This window comes from Rhinichthys klamathensis, unplaced genomic scaffold, assembly GCF_029890125.1.
Source record: "Rhinichthys klamathensis goyatoka isolate OS25496 unplaced genomic scaffold, OSU_Roscu_1.1 h1tg000486l_1, whole genome shotgun sequence".
Taxonomy (NCBI): domain Eukaryota; kingdom Metazoa; phylum Chordata; class Actinopteri; order Cypriniformes; family Leuciscidae; genus Rhinichthys; species Rhinichthys klamathensis.
In genome coordinates, this window is record NW_026606973.1 from 660,186 (window position 1) to 682,500 (window position 22,315).

At 41.2% G+C, this 22,315-nt stretch overlaps 2 protein-coding genes across 7 annotated transcripts in view; both read right to left on the bottom strand.

Moving 5' to 3' along the window:
* The window catches only part of LOC130072361 (AP-1 complex subunit sigma-2), a 59,977-nt gene extending 40,746 nt beyond the window's left edge, over nucleotides 1-19,231 (bottom strand). For all 6 annotated transcript variants that reach the window (XM_056237438.1, XM_056237436.1, XM_056237435.1 and 3 more), the window contains exons 1-2: nucleotides 19,092-19,231; nucleotides 17,005-17,183 (exon numbers count right to left, since the gene is read on the bottom strand). In XM_056237438.1, the coding sequence (XP_056093413.1) occupies nucleotides 17,005-17,183 (179 nt within the window). In that variant the 5' untranslated portion in view covers nucleotides 19,092-19,231. The remainder of the gene's footprint in view (nucleotides 1-17,004; nucleotides 17,184-19,091) is intronic.
* A 1,642-nt stretch (nucleotides 19,232-20,873) lies between these two features.
* Nucleotides 20,874-21,701, bottom strand: LOC130072363 (histone H2B.1, sperm-like). Its single transcript, XM_056237441.1, has 2 exons — nucleotides 21,587-21,701; nucleotides 20,874-21,105 (listed from the first exon to the last, which is right to left on the bottom strand). The coding sequence occupies exons 1-2, from the start codon at nucleotides 21,698-21,700 to the stop codon at nucleotides 20,932-20,934; spliced, it is 288 nt and encodes a 95-aa protein (XP_056093416.1). The 5' UTR covers nucleotide 21,701; the 3' UTR covers nucleotides 20,874-20,931.
* Between the last annotated feature and the right edge of the window lie 614 nt (nucleotides 21,702-22,315).

Genomic DNA, 22,315 nt, shown 5'->3' on the forward strand with positions numbered 1-22,315 from the left:
GTTACTTTTGTTGATGAATAATTTGTCAATTTCCGTCAACATTTTTTCACTAAATATAGACTATAACTACAGGTGAAACTCGAAAAATTTGAATATCGTGCAAAAAATGTGTTAATTTATTTCAGTAAGTCAACTTAAAAGGTGAAACTAATATATTATATAGACTCATTACATGAAAAGTGAGATATTTCAAGCCTTTATTTGTTATAATTGTGATGATTATGGCTTACAGATATGAAAACCTTTTCACAATATTCTAATTTTTAATTTGGGGTTTTCATAAGCTGTAAGCCATAATCATCAAAATTATAACAAATAAAGGCTTGTAATATCTTTAAGTTGAATTACTGAAATAAATGAACTTTTGCACAATATATGAATTTTTCGAGTTTCACCTGTACATAAATACCACACCAAATGATAAAAACTACTCATAAACACAGTTGATTATTTCTAGGTAAGTAAACATAAAAGGTTGGGAGGATATCAGATGTCTATCAGTGTATTGGATCTGTGCATTAGCTCTTAAAGTGACAGGAGCCTAATAAACCTGATGCTGTCCATCATTAATGTTAATCAAAAGAAATGAACAACTTTAACAGCTTTAATAAGGATTTCATTTATACAAATAAATGTCTGCTTAAAATAATGAAGAATGTTGTTATAAAGAATGCATATATCATTAATTAAAAATACAACCATGTACTAGTTTCTTTATGAGAAGTGGCTTTATTTCATTTTCAGATAAATAAAGAAGTTATGTCATCTGTCTGTATTGCATCTTCAAACCTTAATATTATTGATATTAACAAGCTAATACATATGTTCTCCAAGTGTATATACTGAGCTTGGACATTTTAGAAAAATGCTAAATTGACGTATTACAATTAAACTAAAGCCATTTGATTTTAAAACTAAAATCTTGTGATATTTAGTCGACTAAAACAATTCAGAAGACTGAAATATGACACACTAAATGGCATTTAAGTCAAAAGACTATGAATAAAACTAACATCAAATTTGCCGTCAAAATTAACGCTGCTTTAGACAAAACCAAGCAAACATTTGCATGTTAAAAAAGGCATTTGACCGTCTACTACTTTGTTTTGCTCCATGAAACTGCATGCTAGTAAACCGAGTGTGTGTGTGTGTGTGTGTGTGTGTGTGTGTGTGTGTGTGTGTGTGTTTCAATAATAATAATAATGTATCTTTCTTTCAGCTGACACTTCATTTCTCTTCATTCTCACATGCGGAGGATCTACGGCTGGCGAGAGCTGCTGAGCGAGTGTTTTAATGTGAGAATGTGCCGCTGTGTGTGTGTGTGTGTGTGAGTGTGTGAGAGACGCAGAGAGAATGAGGATGAATCACATCTTCTACATTCAACTTTTATTCAAAATGCTGTTATGAATATGCATATCTAACATCGGGTTTCCTTGCTAGTAGCTTTCAGGGTTCCAGCTGAATACAACAGTGCAGAATAATGGGGCAAATAAAATATAATATTCAAATGAGAGAACAAGAAATAAAACGCAATAAAAAATATGAAATGAATGTAATAAAATATAATAAAATTTAAAAAAAACTTAGAATAGGGTGAATAAAAAACATAACAAAAAATATGTATGTAATTAGCAAATTTTATTAAGCAAATAATTTGCATATTTTATTATATAAGCATTTTATTTGATCTTATTCTATTTACTGCATTTGCATATTTTTATATAATTTAATTTATTTGCTTCTTGTCTACTACTACTATTTCACTCACAACGGAGTGAAGTAGTAATTAAAATGTAAACAAAATATGAGTGGACAAGTAATAAAGTGCTATAAAAAATTAAAATGAGTGAAAGTAAATAAACAAACTAATATGCAAATGGGGTGACTAAAATAGAAAGCAAAAATATGAAGTAATTGAGTAAAATGAAATATTCAAATCGCATGACCAATTAAATAAATGCAAATAGGCTGACTAAGTAAAATACAAAATATGCAAATCGAGTATTGAAGCGTTGGGGTCAGAAACCCTCGTCTCTTCAATACACATCTATATATCCTTTTGAGTGCTTACATTATTCCTATAAAAATGACTAATCAAGGATATGCATGGTGGTCACATAATAATTTCTATATTCTTTGAGTTATTAAAATATACTTTTAATCATATGATGGCTGAAAGTGTTTGACCAGTTTAGGTGCATTCTGGGGTCGGACGGATGGACGGATGGATACTACAGTATTACAGTACTATTAGACACTACAGTAATAATTTCACAAATATCTCCATAAAGCCACGTGACATAACACAGAACCCAACATAGCATAACTAAACCACTAAAAATAAGTACACATACAAATAGAGATGGCTGCTAATGTCTCTCCCTATGGAGGATCCCTATTCCACTCTACAGATAAAGCGTTGTGGAAATTTCAATTCGCGTATCAACCCCTATAAAAATGTATAGGCAAGACAAGTATTTTGTTTAGGCATGGTTTGTAGGGAATTACAAACCTGCGCACACATATTCAAACGCACATAACTATAGACTCAACTCTTAATGCGCATGTGAACGCCACCAGCGTTAATCACAGGTTCAGTTTAAAGTCTGTTTAGAGAGAACAGAGTCGTCTTAGCGGCCCCTAATGTAATAACAAATGATCATTTCGACGGAGGTGAATCAATCAAAACTAACTTTAGCTGGAAATAACATTATTCAAGAACCGCTATAAAGCCAAACCAATCTCTGTTACCTTAAATTAGATTAAGTTGATCTCTGTAAGACATATAGTCAGGCTGTGTAGAGCGGGTGGTTGGGGTCAGAGGTCAGAGGTCAGACGGGGCGAGCTGTGAGGGAATGAGTCTGAGACTGATGCAGACACAAGCTCATGTTCATTATTCTAGACCTCGTTCTTCATCAGCATCAGTTCACTGTGTTTCACTGAATCGCCAATAACACAACTGTTTAGCAAACAATGGGTAATATACAATAAAAAAGCTCATAAATAAATAAAACATATGCAAATGCAAGAACAAAAAATAAAAAATAATAATATGCACATAGAATTAACAAGTAATATAATAAAAAAAGCAAAAGTAGTCATGCCAAATCATGCCAATCAACTGAACAAGTAACAAAAAGAAAACTTTAAATTTTAAGTTAAAAAAATAAAATAAAAATATGCAAATGGAGTGAATAAAATATAATTAAATAGACAAAATTACTAAAAGTAATAAAATAACAAATGTGCAAATGATAAGAAATTAAATTATATAAAATATGCAAATGCAGCACATAAAATAAGATCAAATAGAAATATGCAAATGGTTGCTTGAGTAATAAAAGATGCAAATTATTGTAATAAAATATGCAAATAGAATGCTTAAGTAATAAAATATGCAAATGAGAACGAGCAAGTAAAAAAAATATATGCAAATAAAATGAAAGAGTAATAAATAATAAAAAAATTAATGTAGTGAATGTAGAGAAAAAATGCAAATGGAGAGAACAAGTAATAAAATAACAAATATGCAAATGGGGTGAATGCATTAAAATTAGTGCTGGGCAAGTTAACGCGTTATTATCGCGTTAACGCATTTATTAATTAATGCCGACAATTTTTTTATCGCGCGTTAACGCAGAGTTTTTTTTATTATTATTTTGAAAGTCCGTTGCTCACTGGCTCTGAATACACATAGGCCTACAGTCAAACCATGATCACAGGAGGGGTGGGATGTTGGTCAGCCAGCAAATAACCCACCCAAACAAGTAGTAGAGAGGCTTTGGCAGGTTCTCTCAGGTGAACAGAAAGGGAGACAGCGCTCCGCAAGTGAATGACAGGCGCTCTATGGATAGTAACCATGGCAACGGCTTCTGTGCGCTACGCAGCTGTAGCCTTTTTAACTTAAATTAAATTTATACATAACTTTACCTGATAGGCCTGCGTTTAGTTTAGCGGGGATGCTCTGCCATGTGAATTCCCTCCTGTTGATATCCTGATAACTATTTAGATTCTGGAAACTCACAAACAGCGAGCCGAGGATCAGTCTCTCCAGGAGTGGACATGCACAAAGTTGACAAATCCCGCCCATGAAACCCGGAAGCGTGATAATCCCCTATGATTTGTGCTGCGCGTCGTGTACAAAAAAGTAAGACAATTCAACTTCGGCAACGCGCGGGCGCGTGCGTGAGGCGAGCATGACCGCAACAGTTTCACAGGAACGCACCCGCTTGTCGCTGCACCTGTGCTCGACCACTTCACCTCACTCTGCTGATTTATACTTCTGCGTCGGACTTACGCCGGAGCTTCTACGCTATAGACAACTCAACTTCGGCAACGCGCGGGCGCGTGCGTGAGGCGAGCATGACCGCAACAGTTTCACAGGAACGCACCCGCTTGTTGGTTTTCATTTATATATCGTACTCGGTTACTAACGTAACCTCTGTTCTCTCTAGAGAGGGAACGAGTACTGCGTAATAGCTTACGCTAGGGGAAAAACTCTTTTCCGCGAGATATTGAAGCCAAAAATTATCCGTAATTTTTTAATAATGTAAAACGCTTTGCAGCAGCAAGCAGACATAGGCGAAACAGCTCGCGCGCCTATTGGCTGCTCTGCCGCAAATGCAGCAGCCTATCGAGAGAGACTCTGCGTGACGTAATGACCAATGGGGGCCATTCGCGCCCATATCGTCACGTCCCGCCAGAAGGGGCGTGGTCTCACCCTATAAATATGCTCGTTAGGCTGATACAAGCTGGTTTTTATCACTGAAGCGAACCAGAGCGTATTCCAAGCACGGCAAGATACGCAGTACTCGTTCCCTCTCTAGAGAGAACAGAGGTTACGTTAGTAACCGAGTACGTTCTCTTACGAGAGTATCTCTCGTACTGCGTAATAGCTTACGCTAGGGGAACACAATGCAACACGCCGTGCGTACAGGGATCCAACACCAAAGTCCCGGGGGCCGAAGCCCAGGGCTCATGTAGTGCATAATCACCATAAACTCACATAGAGTGGAGGAAGAGAGGCTGGAAGCGTCATTCCTTATAAAAAAGCACCCAGCGGGGCTATTATATGACAACAAAACGCGCAGCCAGGGTGAAAGCTTTCAGCCTGATCTGGGTAGCCATACGTGTGTCAACACTCATGGGGCTGCAGTAAACTCAGCATCTGGGCCGCAAAGCGGGGCAGATAGCACTGAATTTTAAACCGCCAAAAGCTTAGCTTGTAAGGCGGGTACCTCCAGGTTATAGTATTTTATAAATGTAGACGGCGAGGCCCAGCCCGCGGCCGTACAGATATCTTGCAGGGAAACCCCGCTCGACCACGCCCACGAAGAGGCCACGCCTCTCGTGGAGTGCGCCCTGACACCCAAAGGGCACTGTAGGCCCTTCGCAGAGTAAGCGAGCGCAATGGCATCCACTATCCATCTGGATAGGCTCTGTTTTGAGGCGGCGAGTCCCTTGGAACGCCCGCCAAACAAAACAAAAAGCTGCTCCGTCTGTCTGAAAACAGACGAGCGTGACACATAAGCTCTCAATGCCCTGACGGGGCAAAGGAGACTCGCATCATCCTCCTCACTGAGAACCGGAAGGGCGGACAGGGAAATTACCTGGGCCCTGAACGGTGTATTGAGGGATTTCGGGACATACCCGTGCTTTGGTTTGAGAATGACCTTCGAGTCATTAGGCCCAAACTCCATACACGACGCGCTTACTGAAAGCGCCTGTAAGTCCCCTATGCGCTTCACTGAAGCGAGAGCCATGAGAAACACTGTTTTGAACGACAGGTGTTTCATGTCCACCAGCTGGATTGGCTCGAACGGGGCGCCTTTCATGGCCTCCAAGACCGTGGAAAGGTCCCACGTCGGGACTGAAGGGGGCCTGGGAGGGTTCAGCCTCCGAGCTCCCCTAAGGAAACGCACGACTAAGTCGTTTTTCCCCAGCGACTGGCCAGACACCGGTTTTGCAAACGTTGCTATGGCCGCCACATACACTTTGAGCGTGGATGGGGTCCTGCCCTTATCCAGTAGCTCTTGAAGGAAGGAAAGCACTTCCGAAATCCCGCACTCCACAGGTGAAAAGCTCTGGGCTTGACACCATGCAGAGAAAACAGACCATTTCGAGGAGTAGAGCCGCCTGGTAGACGGAGCTCTAGCCTGCGCGATCGTGTTTAACACTCCTTCTGGGAGGCTAGCGGGTACCCGTTGATGGCCCATGCGTGCAGGGACCACAACTCCGGGCGAGGGTGCCAAATCGAGCCCTCCGCCTGAGAGAGGAGGTCTCTCCTCAATGGTACAGGCCATGGGGCAGTGCTGGTCAGCTGCATCAGGGCAGGGAACCACGTCTGGTTTGTCCAGAGCGGAGCTACGAGCAGCACTGGGCATCCGTTCTCCCTGATTCGTTCCAACACCTGAGGCAGGAGCGAGACGGGAGGAAAAGCATATAGGGGGCAGCGGGGCCAAACATGAGCCAGCGCGTCCTTGCTTTTCGAGAAAAACTCCGGGCAATGAGCGTTTTCGTGGGACGCGAACAGGTCCACTTGTGCTCTGCCGAACGTTTTCCACAGCAGCTGGACCGTCTGCGGGTGCAGCGATCATTCCCCTGCCGGGACCTTGTTCCTGGACAGTCTGTCTGGTCCCACATTCAGGTGACCAGGCACGTGCGCCGCTCTCAGTGAGAGCAGGCTGTGCTGAGCCCAGACCAGAAGGCGTTCCGTCAGCCTGAGAAGGCTTCGTGACCTGACGCCGCCCTGGCGATTTATGTATGCCACCACTGACATGTTGTCCGACCGGACTAAGACGTGGTGGCCTGTTATCTGGGGACAAAAAAGCCGTAGCGCTTTGTCGACTGCTATCATCTCCAAGCAGTTTATGTGAAGGAGCTTTTCCCGTTCTGACCACAGGCCAGCTAGCGGTCTGCCCTCGAGCAGCGCTCCCCACCCCGAGGTGGAGGCGTCCGTAGACACCACCTTCACACTCGAAGCGGTCCCCAGACTCACACCTGACTGATACCAGTCGGTCACTTTCCAAGGTTCCAGAGCTGAAACGCACTGAAGGTCGACCCTGAGGCGAAACAGACCCGCTGTCCATGCCCTGGGTGGAACCCGCGCTTCCAGCCACATCTGCAGTGGGCGCATGCGGAGCAAGCCCAACTGGAGTACAGAGGCTGCTGAGGCCATCAGCCCCAGCACTTTCTGAAACCTTTTGAGCGGAACTATCGCGCCGTGGCGGAAGGATTTCACGCCGCGCTGAATACTCAGTACGCGCTCTGGTGACAGGCGTGCTGTCATGGACAGCGAGTCCAACACGGTTCCCAGAAAGGAAATTTTCCGACTGGGAGACAGTGAGCTCTTCGCCCAATTGACTGTGAGGCCCAGCTTCTCGAGGTGCTCGAGTAATGCGGCCCTGTGTTCTATGAGCTCCGATCGTGATCGAGCTAGAATCAGCCAATCGTCCAAGTAGTTCAGGACTCGCATGCCCTGAAGTCTCAGGGGTGCGAGCGCCGCGTCCATGCACTTCGTAAATGTACGAGGTGCTAGGGACAGGCCGAACGGCAGGACTGTGTATTGATATGCCTGATCCTCGAAGGCGAATCTCAAAAATCGCCTGTGATGGGACGCTATTTGTATCTGGAAATAGGCGTCTTTCAGATCTATTGACATAAACCAGTCCCCGTGGCGCACTTGCGCGAGGATTTTCCTGGTCGTAAGCATTCTGAACTGGCGTTTGACAAGCGCTCTGTTCAGCTGTCGCAGATCTAAAATGGGTCTGAGACCCCCATCCTTTTTCGGTACCAGAAAATATCTGCTGTATAGGCCCCCTTCGCTCTGAGCCTGAGATAAAGGTTCTATAGCCCCTTTGCTCAGTAGTTTCGCTATCTCGGCACGAAGTAGATTGAGACACTTCGTTTTTCACCGTAGTTTCGACGCGCGCCGTATAGCGGCGTGGGCGTCGAGCGAATTGTAGTGAATAGCCTCTCTTTATAGTGTTCAGCACCCATTCTGATACCCCGGGAAGCTTTGACCACGCATCTGCATGAATAGCTAGGGGCAGAATGAAATCCGGGCTCTGGTCGCGGCAAAACGGCAACTCGAGAGCCCGGGCATACTGGGAACACAACACCGTGTTTACAGCGTTCGAGGCGGGGGGCGCGCTGATCACAGCGGGCGGCCTGACCGCGCTCAGCTTTTTTATGGCAGATAGTGCAGAAAAAGCGAGCGGGGGAGATCCCGTAGGAATCGGCGTGTCTGTGACAAAATGTGGGCGCGGGGCTGCGGGCACATTTATTACACTGAAAACACCGTCGTTCATGGCCGACTGAATGTGTGTTGGTTTCGTTTTTACAGAAACCAAGGGACACGCAGCATGTAGTGTGAGCGGGCATGGTGACATGGGCGCGTTTACTACATTGTTTGCACAATCGACCTGAGTCGAGTTTATTTGTGCTAGCCCTGCACCGTGGCGGGCTGTGTCTGGGTGTGGGAATGGGCACTGGGTGGGCATTCTTACAACACTCATAACACCATCGGCCGTGGCCGGATTGTTTGTGCGAGCCCTGCATTTTTGCGGGCTGTGTTTGTGTGTAGAAATGAGCCCTGGGTTGTAGGCATTTTCAATACACTCATAACACCATCGGCTGTGGCCGGAATATCAGAAAATACACCATTTATGTGATTTATCTGGGTCGCCGTGGGAACAGCATTAGTGTGCAGGCAAGCGGGCATGGTACTGGCTTGCTTACTGCAAAATACACTGGAACAGTCACATTTTCTGGAACTGAACGAGCGAAAATTTCAGTGGAAGTCTGGCCACGGCGAGACTGAAACACCGTCAATTTCCTAGGAGGCTAGGAGGACTTGTGTTGGTTTCGTTTTACAGAAACCGTGGTAGTGTATGTGGGCACTGGGTTGTGGGCACATTCACTACATTTAATGCACAATTGTGCGAGCCCTGTACCGTGGCGGGCTGTGTTTGTGTGTAGAAATGAACACTGGGCTGTGAGCATTTTATTACACTTATAACACTATCGGCTGTGGCCGGAAAACCAGAAATACAATGATTTTTCTGGGTCGCCATGGAAACGGCCTTTATGTGCAGGCAAGCGGGCCGTGGTACCAGCTTGTTTACTGCAAAATACACTGGAACAGTCGCATTATCTGGAACTGAACGAGCGAATAGTTTCGGTGGAAGTCTGGCCGCGGCGAGACTAAATTTTTATCTGCTGCGAGAGCCGGGATCGAACACGGGTCTCCCGCGTGAAAGCTTCAGGTTCCGCCACTGGGCCACAGGGAGAACTACACTAGCGCAAGCAGATAAGAGAGCGTCATCACAGTTTTGTGTGTGTCGGCGTTTGTATGCAGGTGTGCGTGTTATACAACAGGCTCATTGCTGCAATAATGACATTTTCAGCCGCTCAAACTAGGAGCTGAGAAATGTTTGAGAAATGGAGATTAATCCGGCCTCGGCGGGGACTAAAACACACTCTTTTCTCATTTGCCGGTGACGCACGCCCATGGGGGGCGGGGTAGAATGCTGGCCCGTTTCCTTGACGACTCGCGGACAGAAGGCGGAGGTCCACAGAGCTCGCCTGTTGCGCGGCGGTTGCGCGGGCGCTTCCCAATCGAGGCCGATGCTATCCACGGCCTGAGAGAGCAGACGCATCAGCTCAGTCTCAACGCCGGCTCTCTTACCAGTGGTCTGGCGGGAAACGCTAGCGGAGGGGAGGTCCACGGAGCTCCCCCAATCCTCGCTATCGGATGCCAGAAGAGAACACGCCTCGGTGGGTTCGTCAAACTCGTGGATGGACGCGGCGGCAGGCGGCGGCCGTTGTCCGTCAGTGAGCGACTCGAGCGAAACCGGCGAAGCTGGCGGGCGAACCGGCGAGCTTTGGCGGGCTGGAGAGAGCTCGGGAGCGCGCTGGGCGCGGCGCTTCTTGCGGCGCGGCACCACGGCGGGCTGCGGTGAAGGCTCGGAGAATGATGCCAGGCGAGTCCTCAGAGTCACCATGGGCAACAGCTCGCAATGAGGGCATCCGCCGTCAGCGAGCGCGAGAGCCGCGTGATCCTCACCCAAGCAGGAAACACAGATGACGTGCCGGTCTCCATCGCTGAGCGGGGCGCGGCACGAGCCACAGGAAGGCATCTTTAAAAAGACGCAGCTCTTTTGTGAGAGAAGTGTGAGTCGCGAAGTAAGCTGACAAACACTCTCAACAGAGTAAATACACACAGAGTATGAAAAGGATATATAACGCCGGAAAGCGCAGCAGGTACGGCAGTTGAAGGCGGCGAGGCCAGCGACTCCAGAGCTCGTCCCGCTGAAAGGCTTGCTTCGACGGCGCGGCTTCTCACTCCGGATCCAGCGATGCGTGTGCTTCGCTGAAGAGGTAAAAATCAGCTTGTATCAGCCTAACGAGCATATTTATAGGGTGAGACCACGCCCCTTCTGGCGGGACGTGACGATATGGGCGCGAATGGCCCCCATTGGTCATTACGTCACGCAGAGTCTCTCTCGATAGGCTGCTGCATTTGCGGCAGAGCAGCCAATAGGCGCGCGAGCTGTTTCGCCTATGTCTGCTTGCTGCTGCAAAGCGTTTTACATTATTAAAAAATTAAGGATAATTTTTGGCTTCAATATCTCGCGGAAAAGAGTTTTTCCCCTAGCGTAAGCTATTACGCAGTACGAGAGATACTCTCGTAAGAGAACTGCGTCGTTGTCCGCGTTGACGCGCACTTACACATGCAGAGGGAGAGTGTGAAACCCGGGGAGCGGTTCTAGCAATCACAGCGCTTGCGGTACGCGTAGAATTGACGTTACATTTTTGAAAAGATGCACGTCAGGGTACGCGCGCTACACAGCTACGGCGTGAGTTCGATGCAGAAGTATAAATTGGGCTTTACCTCTGTTTAATGTAATCTTACGTGGGAAACCATGGCATGCCATGACCAAATCTAAGCTGCTATCTATCAGAGAAGTAACGTTGGTCGACTTATATCTGTAGTGATCATGACCCTTTGACTACATAGACTGTTTCTGCTGCTCCCTGATACAAGATACCTGCTCAGAAAAAAACACACAAGAAAACAGGACTCGTTTTAACAAGCTAGATAAAAGGTAATGCCCTGGCAGTGGCAAATAGCTTTGTTTAAATATTTGATTTGATTACATTAATGTTTAAGTTGAGATTTACAAGAAATATTTTATTGATACTGTGTAAAGGGAATACTGCTGGTATAAAAGCATAAAAGTTTTTGCAAACCACATGTTATTGCACTTTTGTAGCAGTACATTTAAATCAAAAGTGCGCAATACACTACTTTAGAATTCATTATTCAATATTGCGCGTAACAATGCGATTAATCGCGATTAATCGCAAGAAGATCATGCGATTAATCGCGATTAAATTTTTTAATCGTTGCCCAGCACTAATTAAAATACAATACAAATATATGCAAATCGAGTGAAGTAGTAACAAAAAATAAGATTTTACATCAAATAAAAAAAAAAGTATGCATTTTGCAGATGTTTTCATCTAAAGCAACTTCAATTGTATTCCAGGTTTACGTTTCATCTGGGAACTGAACCCATGACCTTTCCATTGCTTGCAAAATATGAAATAAATGTGCTCAGTCGCTCTTTTTTATGGAATGAATCAGCATTTGTTAATCGTTCTGACACGTGTGTGTTTATCTGTGTATACAGGGACGACCTTCCATATACAAATCATCCCCTATAAAAATGCAAAGCGCTTTCCTTAAGGAAACAGCCTTTGGGTTTGTGTTGATCTGTAATCATTATAACTAGATTTATGGAACGATAACATAAAGAAAGATCGGGTATATGTCCTCCTTGTGAATGGAAGAAATGAACATGAGGACAGCACACTGACACAAAGACACAGCGAGGAATACACCACACGTGTGTGTGTGTGTGTGTGTGTGTGTGTGTGTGTGTGTGTGTGTGTGTGTGTGTGTGGCCGCATATCTGAGATTCACTCATGCTACTAAATACAAATTACACACGGTTACTCTCATTCCAGAAACACCAAAAAACACGATATCAACATCATACGCTGATAAATCAACTGTGCCAACGTGTATTCCTCTTGTTTTCAGAAGCTGAAACCCTCATACACACACAATCCAGTGCAGACACACACAGAATAATGTGATATTAAAGGTGACCTATTATTCAAAATTAATTTGTAAAATATGTAACATATTTTTGTGTCCACGACCACCATATTGTGGTAAAAAAAAAAAAATCCACTACTTGTTATTTTCCCATAAATCTGAAACAGTGTCTCAAAATGCCGTTCAAGAATGTGACTTCACATTTACTTAGGCTCCGCCCACAACTGCTGACAGGCTCCACCCCATTAGCATAGCTCCGCCCCTCAGTGAGCTGTACACAGTCTGTCATGTTTATCTCCTCGCCACAGCATTTAACAGCAGCATTCAAATAAGAAATGTGTTCTTATTAAAGCTGCTAAAGTTATTCAGTCAACAGCAGCGAGTGGTTTCCTTGTTTGATTCATGTTAACACACACACAGCAGTAAAGTACTGTATATTACGCTGCTGTCACTTTAATACACAGATCTAATATACTCATGCAGCTTCATATAGATATAACCGACTGTGTTTATGCGAACTTAGTGTGTATTTGACAACAGATGTTTTAGTTTTTGTCAGAGTATAGAGGTGAGCCGTAAAGGCCCCGCCCCCTTTCCAGAAGAGCTCATTTGCATTTAAAGATACATGCGTGAAAACAGCGCGTCTTTCCTTCCACTTAAAAATGCATTTACAACACGGTGTAATAAATGATGTGTGGGGGATTTTGAGCTGAAATTTCACACACACATTCTAGGGGACACTTATATTATGCAGGTCCCCATCATCACCCACTCCGAACACCCCCGAACACACCGAATGCGCGTTTTTTTCCCACTGTCCAATCAAATGAATGGAGAGGCGGGGCTTCCGTTGTAGTGACGAAAGCCACAGTTGCTCTGAACGTCCAGAGACTGCAGAGATGGAGGAGAAACTGGTGGTGCTCTCGCGGGTTACCAGGAGCTTCACGACTTCACGTTAACAGAAAGTAAATAAAGTTAATATAAGGCTAATATGACGTTTACTTGACTGACAGGACAGCTGTTTCGGTGGTTACCTAGCAACATATAAAAAAATGTGATCGGGGCCAAAAAAAGGCAGCGCTGTGTGCGTTAAAAACCGCATTCGGTGTGATCGGGGTCCATTCCCTGCAGTGGGAAGTTTTACATGGGAAAACGTTCACATTTTCTATAGGAAAGGCAAAAGTCTAGCAGTATCACTGTTATTCTGTAGCCTGGATGCCAGCTGAGCTTAGCCCCGCCCACAACATCTGAGGATGGGAAGTTCGGTCTGGACTTGATCCGTTGTGAAGCAAGTATGACCGAACCAAAGCTGTTCGGACCAATCAAATCATCAGGGCGGGCTTTATACGATGATGGACAGATGATCAACCGTAGCGTAATCATCACGTCACCAAAGTGCGCTTGGGTTGAATTCGTGTACAACAGAGATGGCCGCCGCTGGAGAACTGAGATGTGTTGATTCAGCATCGCGTCCGTTATAGAAGATGTACAGCCATGGCGTAGCCAACTATGAGGTCACCGAGGTCCGGACCTCGGTCGTTTTTTTTACATTCAAAAATAAAATGTCAAGCTCTCTGAATGATTAATTAGCCGTGTTTAAACCACCTCATATGAGTGTTTGCAATTCATGTTGCTGCGAGAAGCTAGCGCAGTGAACGGGGCTTGAGAGCGCGCGTGAGTGAGGGCGCGGGTGCAGCCTCCGTGTTGCCAGATCCCCCTAATGGAAAGGTGGCAGTTCTCCTGGACCTGTTTATCTGATTTAATGTGACACTTTAGGAAGTTATTAAAGTGGAAAGTTGCATGTTAGGGTTAGTGATATATTAATCTTATTTCCAAAACACAAGCTTTGAACTTATTTCGGGTTATTATTATTATTTTGTTTTGTTTTTCGTAGCAATATCTGGCAACATTTAGTGTCGGCATTAATTAAAAAAAAAGCTTATAGACAAACTGTAGCTATTCGGTAAGACAAACGCAATGATCATCGTGATTATCTGTAAGAAATGTATAACACTATCAAAAAAATAGCATAGGCATAATACAGATCTGTATGTTACAGAATTAAATTTGCCAAATGAAATAACTTACTGGCCAGCTGGAAGACGGCTCATGCTGTTTAGTTAACCTTTCACAAAGTCATGTCAAGTCAAGTCATCTTCATTTATATAGCGCTTTTAACAATGGACTGTTTCAAAGCAGCTTTACAGAGATAAACATATAATTTAAGGTAACAGAAATTGTTTTGGTTTTATAGCGGTTCTTGAATAATGTTATTTCCAGCTAAAGTTAATTTTGATTGATTCACTTCCGGCGAAATGATCAGACTTTAAACGCAAACCTGTGATTAACGCTGATGGCGTTCACATGCATTTGAATATATGTGCGCAGGTTTGTAATTCCATACAACCCATGCCTAAACAAACTACTTGTCTTGCCTATAAATTTTGATACAGAATTTTGTTTTATTTTATCACTTCGGGGTACGCGAACCGAAATTCACAACGCAAAGTCTTCATAAAAACATTCATTAAAGCAGTGTTTCTCAACTAGCAATCTATTCAGTCAGCATATTTGTTAGACCTACTTTTTATTCTATATTTCTTTGAACAAAACTCTCCAGAAAGTGCCATTTAATGTTTTTTTTTTTTTTTTTTTTTTTTTTTATCACGGGGGGGGGGGGGGGGGGGGGGGCATACCCCCAGACCCCCCTAGTAAGAGCCCCCCCCCCCCCCCCCCCACCCACATAATAAATCCCAATTTAACCCCTGTATATGTCAAATTCCTTTTTAAAAAAAGGGTCGCAGCTTAATGTCCATGGGGAAATGTGGGTCCAATGGCCTAACCATTATTATAGCACAATTCTTTACACCTCACCCCGGACCTCACTCATTTTCAAACCCTGGTTACGGCCTTGCGTACAGCGCATTCATTTTAAAAGAGGAACAGAGAACCGCGATCAAGGCATTTGTCTGATTGAGTTCAGAGGCATTTCTTTCCTGGTTGGGTTGAAACGCCCCATAATCCCAGCCCAATGGAGCCGCATCAGACTCTCATGCTGACTAATCTGAGGATGACCACGCCAGGCTAGCTATTCTGGTGATTACAATGAAATTAAATATTATATCAATATCAAACACTGCAGTGCCGGTACAAGTGGGATGTTTGTGAGTCCATTTCCCTGTGTGTGTGTGTGTGTGTGTGTGTGTCAGTTCTCAGGTCAATGTCCATGTACCCCCCATTCCCGCTGCCATGGAAACACCCTGGTCTGAAGGAGCGATGGTTTCCTCATGTGATAGCGTGCGGGACACAGTAACTCACACTACATGAAGAACTGCGCTCCAGAGACGGGAAATATCAGATTCATAAACTAATTACCATCCATTAGTGTGTGCCGGTAAACAAGCTCTGTGTGTGTGCATATTTTAATAACTTGTCACCAACATTCCATTTACTTACTTTCTTAAAATGTGTTCCTTCTCTTTACTGTGAACATTTCATACTGAAAACACTCTAATGTCATCATGAGCAAATCCCACCAATCACGTGACAAGAAGCTCGACTCGAACTGGAGCAAAACTTGAGCTAATATTTAAAGACATTCAGGAAGTTTTCCCACAGCATGGTTAAATTAGTAGCCAAGACGTTTTAGCATTAACCACTTCCTAAGTAGTTAGTCACACACACACACACACACACACACACACACACACACACACACACACACACACACACACTTTTAATCTCAAACTCTCTCAATATGCACTGATGCTCGTATTCGCCAGGGTGATTGTCTTTAACTAAAACTGACAATAAAACCATAAAAAACAAATACTTTGTTACTTTAAATAAAATAAACATGGTAAGACTTTACAGCAAGGTCCCACTAGTTAACATTAATGCATTAACTAAAACTAACTAACAATGAGCAATACTTGTGTTATGTACTTATGTTAACATTACTTAATAAAAATACAACATTGTAAGTTCATGTCAACTCAAGTCCATTAATAATATCAACAGATTTTAATAATGTATTAGTAAATGTTAAATTTAACAATAATTACAATTATTTTTTATTGTTACGTCATCTTAACTGAAGTGTTAACTAATGCAGCCTTATTATAGCGTTACCGTAAACGTTAACTGAAATAAAATAAAATGCACAAAAGTAAACTTATTTTAGAACAGCTGGTAACATCTCATTTTCATTTAGTTCAAGTACTAAAATTAATAAAAGAGTGCTGTCAAATTGATTAATCACATGTAATTTAAAAGTTTGTAAATATATGTCTGTGTGTATATATATATATATATATATATATATATATATATATATTTATTTTGATATAGATACATCCATACATATATATTTACAAACTTTTATATTACATGCGATTAATCGCGATTCATTGATTTGACAGCACTAAAATAAAAATAAAAATACAAATATAGAAAAATAATACCAAACTACAGACCTATGTAACAAAAACTAATAAAATTTACAAAAATACAAAATTAGTAAAACTTTCACCATATATAACATTTAAAATATTAATAAAAATCATAATAGGTAGTAGAAAATACCCATCATATGACTGTTATTTCTCAAATAAATGTTTCAAACCGTAATATGCTGAATAGTCACATGACCTGTTTATTATGCCGCACGTTTGATTCAGAGATTGGTGTCTGGTTGATTATTATTTTCCAATGTTTCTGAAACTACTTTAACTTCATTTGTCACAACAGTAACGGAAGGTGAATTCGATCGAGTGCAGTGAATCATGGGATAGAACGCTTTGAAAGAGATTGATTCCTCAGTTGACTGATTAAAGGTTGACTTCTCATCAGTTAAAGTTTAAAACAGCTCCACTGACCTCTTATACACGATCTTCAGGTCTCTCCACTCCAGGAAGCTGCACATCTTGGGCTTGCGGGCCAGGACCGTCTGCACCAGCTCTCGAGTGATCTTCTTCTTCTCCTTATCGGACAGAGGAACGTACCACTTCTGCAGCCGGAGCTTCCCCTGTCTGCTGAACAACAGCATGAACTGCATCTGTGGGGGACGAGATGGACATCAGAAGTGCAGGACAACAAACGCATTCAGACACATGATAAATAACAGCATAACAACTGGCATTTAAAGAATAAGCCACTCAAGATTTGCACAGAATCATGAAAAAATGATTAATCACTAGGGATGGGAATCTCTCGGCATCGCATGATTCGATTCAAGTGCATTCTTGAGGTCAGGATTCGATTAAAAGGTTAAAACTTTACAACTTAACATTAATGCATTAACTAAAACTAACTAACAATGAGCAATACTTTTGTTATTCGTCTATGTTAACATTAGTTAATAAAAAATACAACATTGTAAGTTCATGTCAACTAAGGTCCATTAATAATATCAACAGATTTTAATAATGTATTAGTAAATGTTAAATTTAACAATAATTAAGATTAACCAAAGTTTTTTTTCATTGTTACGTCATCATCTTAACTCATGCAGTGTTAACTAATGGAGCCTTATTATAGCGTTACCGTAAACGTTAACTGAAATAAAATAAAATGCTCAAAAGTAAACTTATTTTAGAACTGCTGGTAACATCTCATTTTCATTTAGTTCAAGTACAAAAAAAAAAAATGGATAAAAGGTCTCGATTTTGAATCAGATTTGACTGTTTTGTGTTACTTTTCATATTTGACTGCGTAGATAGTTTAGACGGGGAACATTTTTTATTATTTAAAAGAGTTAATTTTAACCCTTGAAATGTATTTCGTTTTTCTTCCCAATATTCAACCTAATATTATAAAACAAATGCCCTTTACTGCAATCATAACACACACGACTGTCAGTCTTCTGTAATGAACCAGGGTAGGCCTGACACTAAGAGAAAAACTACTGAGTATATATAAATAAAATTCCTTGATACAAAAAATAACACTTTTGCAAATATAAAACTGGTAAATAAAATGAAAATAATCAAACTACTAAGTTTCTCAGGTACAGTAGCCTAGTTTTATTTAACTTGTCTTAAGAAAAACTACAGAAACTGAATAATAAAAATAATAAAACACTATAGTTTTTTTTAACATAAATTAAATTAGCTTTAATGAAACGCATGGCAACAGTTTATTAGGCTGCTGTCCCTTTAAGAAGAAATGCACAGATCTAATGTACTGTTACACATGCGATTTTCTCCAAACCGTTTATTTGTCTCTACAGAAAGCAAGACATCATTAAAGTAATCCATGTGACTCCAGTGGTTTAACCTGAATTTTATGAAGTGATGTGAGTGCTTTGTTTGTGCAAAAACACATAATTTACCACTTTATTTACTAAATGTATCTCTACCGCGCGAGCACCACGACGCATGCGTGTTGTGTTGAGCAGAGCTGAGAAAGTGGTAGTTGCTTAGCTGTCAATGGAGGGACAGAAAGCTCTCCGATTTCATTAAAACATTATCATTTGTGTTTCAAAGATGAACAAATGTCTTACGGGTTTGAAACGTCATGAGGGCGAGAACTTATTTCATTTTTAGATGAATTATCCTTTTAATATAACATTAAATCAATTACAACAATAAACTCAATGCATCTATTCTAGATTTAAAAAACGTGTAAAAAAAACACATATCTATTTTCACATTTTACTATTTATTTAATAGCATGCATTACTATTGTTATTAAATATTGTAAAGAATGCATGTCGTGATAATATAATGATTTTGTCATTATAAGCAAACTCCTTGATCGGCAGTATTTCATTTGCACAGACAGAAATATAAATTAATTCAAAGCCCAAATGCACATAACTTATGCGTTCTAGAGATTTGATTGCAAAGCTAATTAATGCCTTAACTAATAAGCATGTGATCTCCAATGCGCAGCTGGTATTTACACTTTTGAGTCACGCGAGGCCTATTCCAGAAGGGAAATGCTCAAATAACACGCGACATACCTTTGTGAAGAGGTCCGTTAGTAAATGAGGGATAAATTCACATGAGTTCTGGATTCACAGTGATCGCGTCTGTCTCAGCTCGAGGCTTGTGTACAAGAGATGCGAAACGGCGTCAGCTGACTGCTCGCTTCTCATTGGACGGAGGCTTCGCTCGGGGCGTTTTGATTGGTGAGAAAGAGACCGTTATTCCCGCCCAGTCAGGGGCGCAGGCATTTGATTGGCTGATACGTGCGCCAGTCAACGCTACAGCCACACCTCCACTCAGTGTTGTTGGAAGGGTGATTGTCAAACGCTTAAAAAGGTAGTCCGGGTTTTAAAAGGGAATGAACGTCAGAGGATCACATTTAGTATCAGATTTAAAAGCGTTTGTTCAGCCTGTACCTGGTAAAAACAAAACAAAAAAACATTCAGTCTATTAAGGCCTAATTGCTTTTTGTCATTCACATGTCTTTTATTCGCACTTTAAGTCACTTAGATGACACATTATAGGCTCTCAGTTGTTACTGATAATGCACTTAACACATAATGTAGGCTACTCTATTAATGTATAATTCTGTGCATTCTTCTATAGGCCTACTGTAAATATCGTGTCTTTATATAATACACGTACATAATATATAGCCTATAATAATCTGTTGTCATTGTATTGCTACAATACTTCAGTTTGACTAATTTGATCAGATTTTAATTTGATCTGATTAGAGTAAAAAAGCCAATTACACAAACGAGTTCATTTGCGGATACAAACACCTCTTCTTTTTTCTGTTATTTTATCTGAAAGGTTCAACTATGTTGTCAGGGCAAGAGTATTTTTCATAAAAAAAATATATTTATAAATAAAATATGAAATAAAAGCACACTTGGCAATAAAACTCTTTCTGATATGTCAGGGTGGGGCAAGTCACGTGTGTTTCAAATGTTATTAAAGTATGCAAATTATTATTATAATTTATTTATAAAGTGTCTGTTGGCCTCAACGATCTGGACATGAACATGACGCTTTTCCTTTAAGCTAGAACCAGTTAATTAATCATTTAAATGACCAGACAGACTGTTTAAATGACGTCATCGCTGATGTTACAGCGCCACCAAGTGACGATTGTCGCAATGAGACCTTTTTACAGATTTTTATTTATTTTGCCATTAGAGAAAACGGGAAAGCAAAAACAAGGGCTCAAATCCATATGAAAACGAATATCCTTCATTCTAAATAAACACTAAAACTGGCTTTATAACAAAAGGTTGGAAGCATTGTGAACTTCAAATTTGACTATGCTACCTGTTGCTTGGCATTTACATTTATTTTGTAATTAATGGCACTAACTTATTTCTATTCTATAGGCTACATTTCAATTTTGCTCTGTTCTGAATACCTTGAATTCATTTGGAGTGAGGGGAAGTAAAATAGGCCTACATGTTTATAGAGTTTAACGTTATGGTTTTTTTAGGCTTCCGCTATTTTACATCATTTCTGAATGTAATAAAATGCGACTGTGTCCGCTTTCAAAGCAAGTTTGACCTTGAGCAACTTTTCCATAAAATACAGTAAATGGAATAAAATTGTGCAGTATTTAAGTAGGGACTTTTTGCACCAATAAAACAATCATTATGTCCTTTACTCCCAGGAATCATTATCACTGTCATAAATACGATGGGGGGTCTCTGGAAAATTATTCCCTATTAGGGGTCCCTGGCTCCAAAAAGTTTGACATGCCCTGCATTAAACCTCAAAGTGAAAGTGTAATGTAACAGCACAAAATGTCACAGTGTCAAAGGTTTTTAAAAACAAAGCCTCTTTATTAATTTGCCAGTCTAAAAGTGTATCATTGATCTCCAGCGGTCACTCAGACGGTTTGCCCCGGTGCGCGTGCACGGCGGCGTGGATCTCTCGCTGCGTGATCACGCGCCTCCGGTTGAACTTGGAGAGGCGCGCGGCCTCGGTGCCCACCTGCGCGTGCACATCTGCCCGGCGTCCCATCAGAGAGATGGCGTCACTCACGTCAACAGACAGCTCCTAAAAATAAATAAAAGTGTCACTTTAAAATTCTCCAAAAAAAATAAAAATAAATACAACTTTAGGCTCTGTTGCATGAATTATTCAAAAAGCAACATCAAAAGATACATGTTAGTTTGGTAACACTTTACAATAAAGGTTCATTGGTTAACTAGGCTACCTTAACATGAATTAAGAATAGGCTACTTCAGCATTTATTAATCTTAGTTAATAATTTACCAATACGTCATTAAAAATCAAAGGTTGTCTCTGTTAACATTATGCACTCTAAACTAACATGAACAACAGTATTTTCATTATCATTTAACAAAGAATAAATACTGTAACAACTGGATTGCCCATTGTTAGTGTTAGTAAATAATACATTAACTAATGTTAACTAATTAACCTTATTGTAAAGCGTTAGGCTACCGTTAATTTTAATACGGAAAAAAAGACGATGTTTTTTTTTTTTTTTTTTTTTTTCTTTCCTTTTACACACCTTCTCAATCTTGTAGATGTAGGCAGAATATTTCGTGCTGCTCTGTTTGCGTGTCCTGCCTGTTTTACTGGACTTCTTCAAGGATTTCACACTCCTGTCGGATGATGTTTTCATGATTGATCCGCTTTCACAGAACCGGAAGTGACGCTGTTGATCTCCGGAACAATTTATTGCGTCTCTGCTCGTCTCAGCACAGGTGAAACACTTCAGTTTTAATGCTCTTTCCCTAATTAAGACATTCAATCAAATGCCATTGCGATAGTATATCATAACTTTGTTAGTAGCCTAATATATAAATGAGTATATTTGATTCAGTCATTAAATACATTAAACAATATGTTTGACTTAAATAAAACCAGTTTATGTCGATTTTTTAAAGTTACAGTTTATTTAGAGTGTGTGAGGTTTGGGAATTAATTTTGATATACAACTATAAAAGGCTTAATTATTATTCATAGTTGCTCTTTTTCCCCTAGATTCATGTTTGGATGTGTATTTGATAAATAAACTTGTGATGTTTCTATTTGGACTCATTGTTTCATTGTTCTAATCGTGTGAAGACAAACACACAGTTTAAGAGACTTAGGCCCGGTTTCACAGACAAGGTTTAGATTAAGCCAGGGTTAAGCTTTAGTTCAATTAGGACATTTAAGTAGCTTTAATAAATGTGCCTTTGAAAAAAATGGCACTGACATATTTTAAGATATGCTTTCAGTTAAAACAGATTAA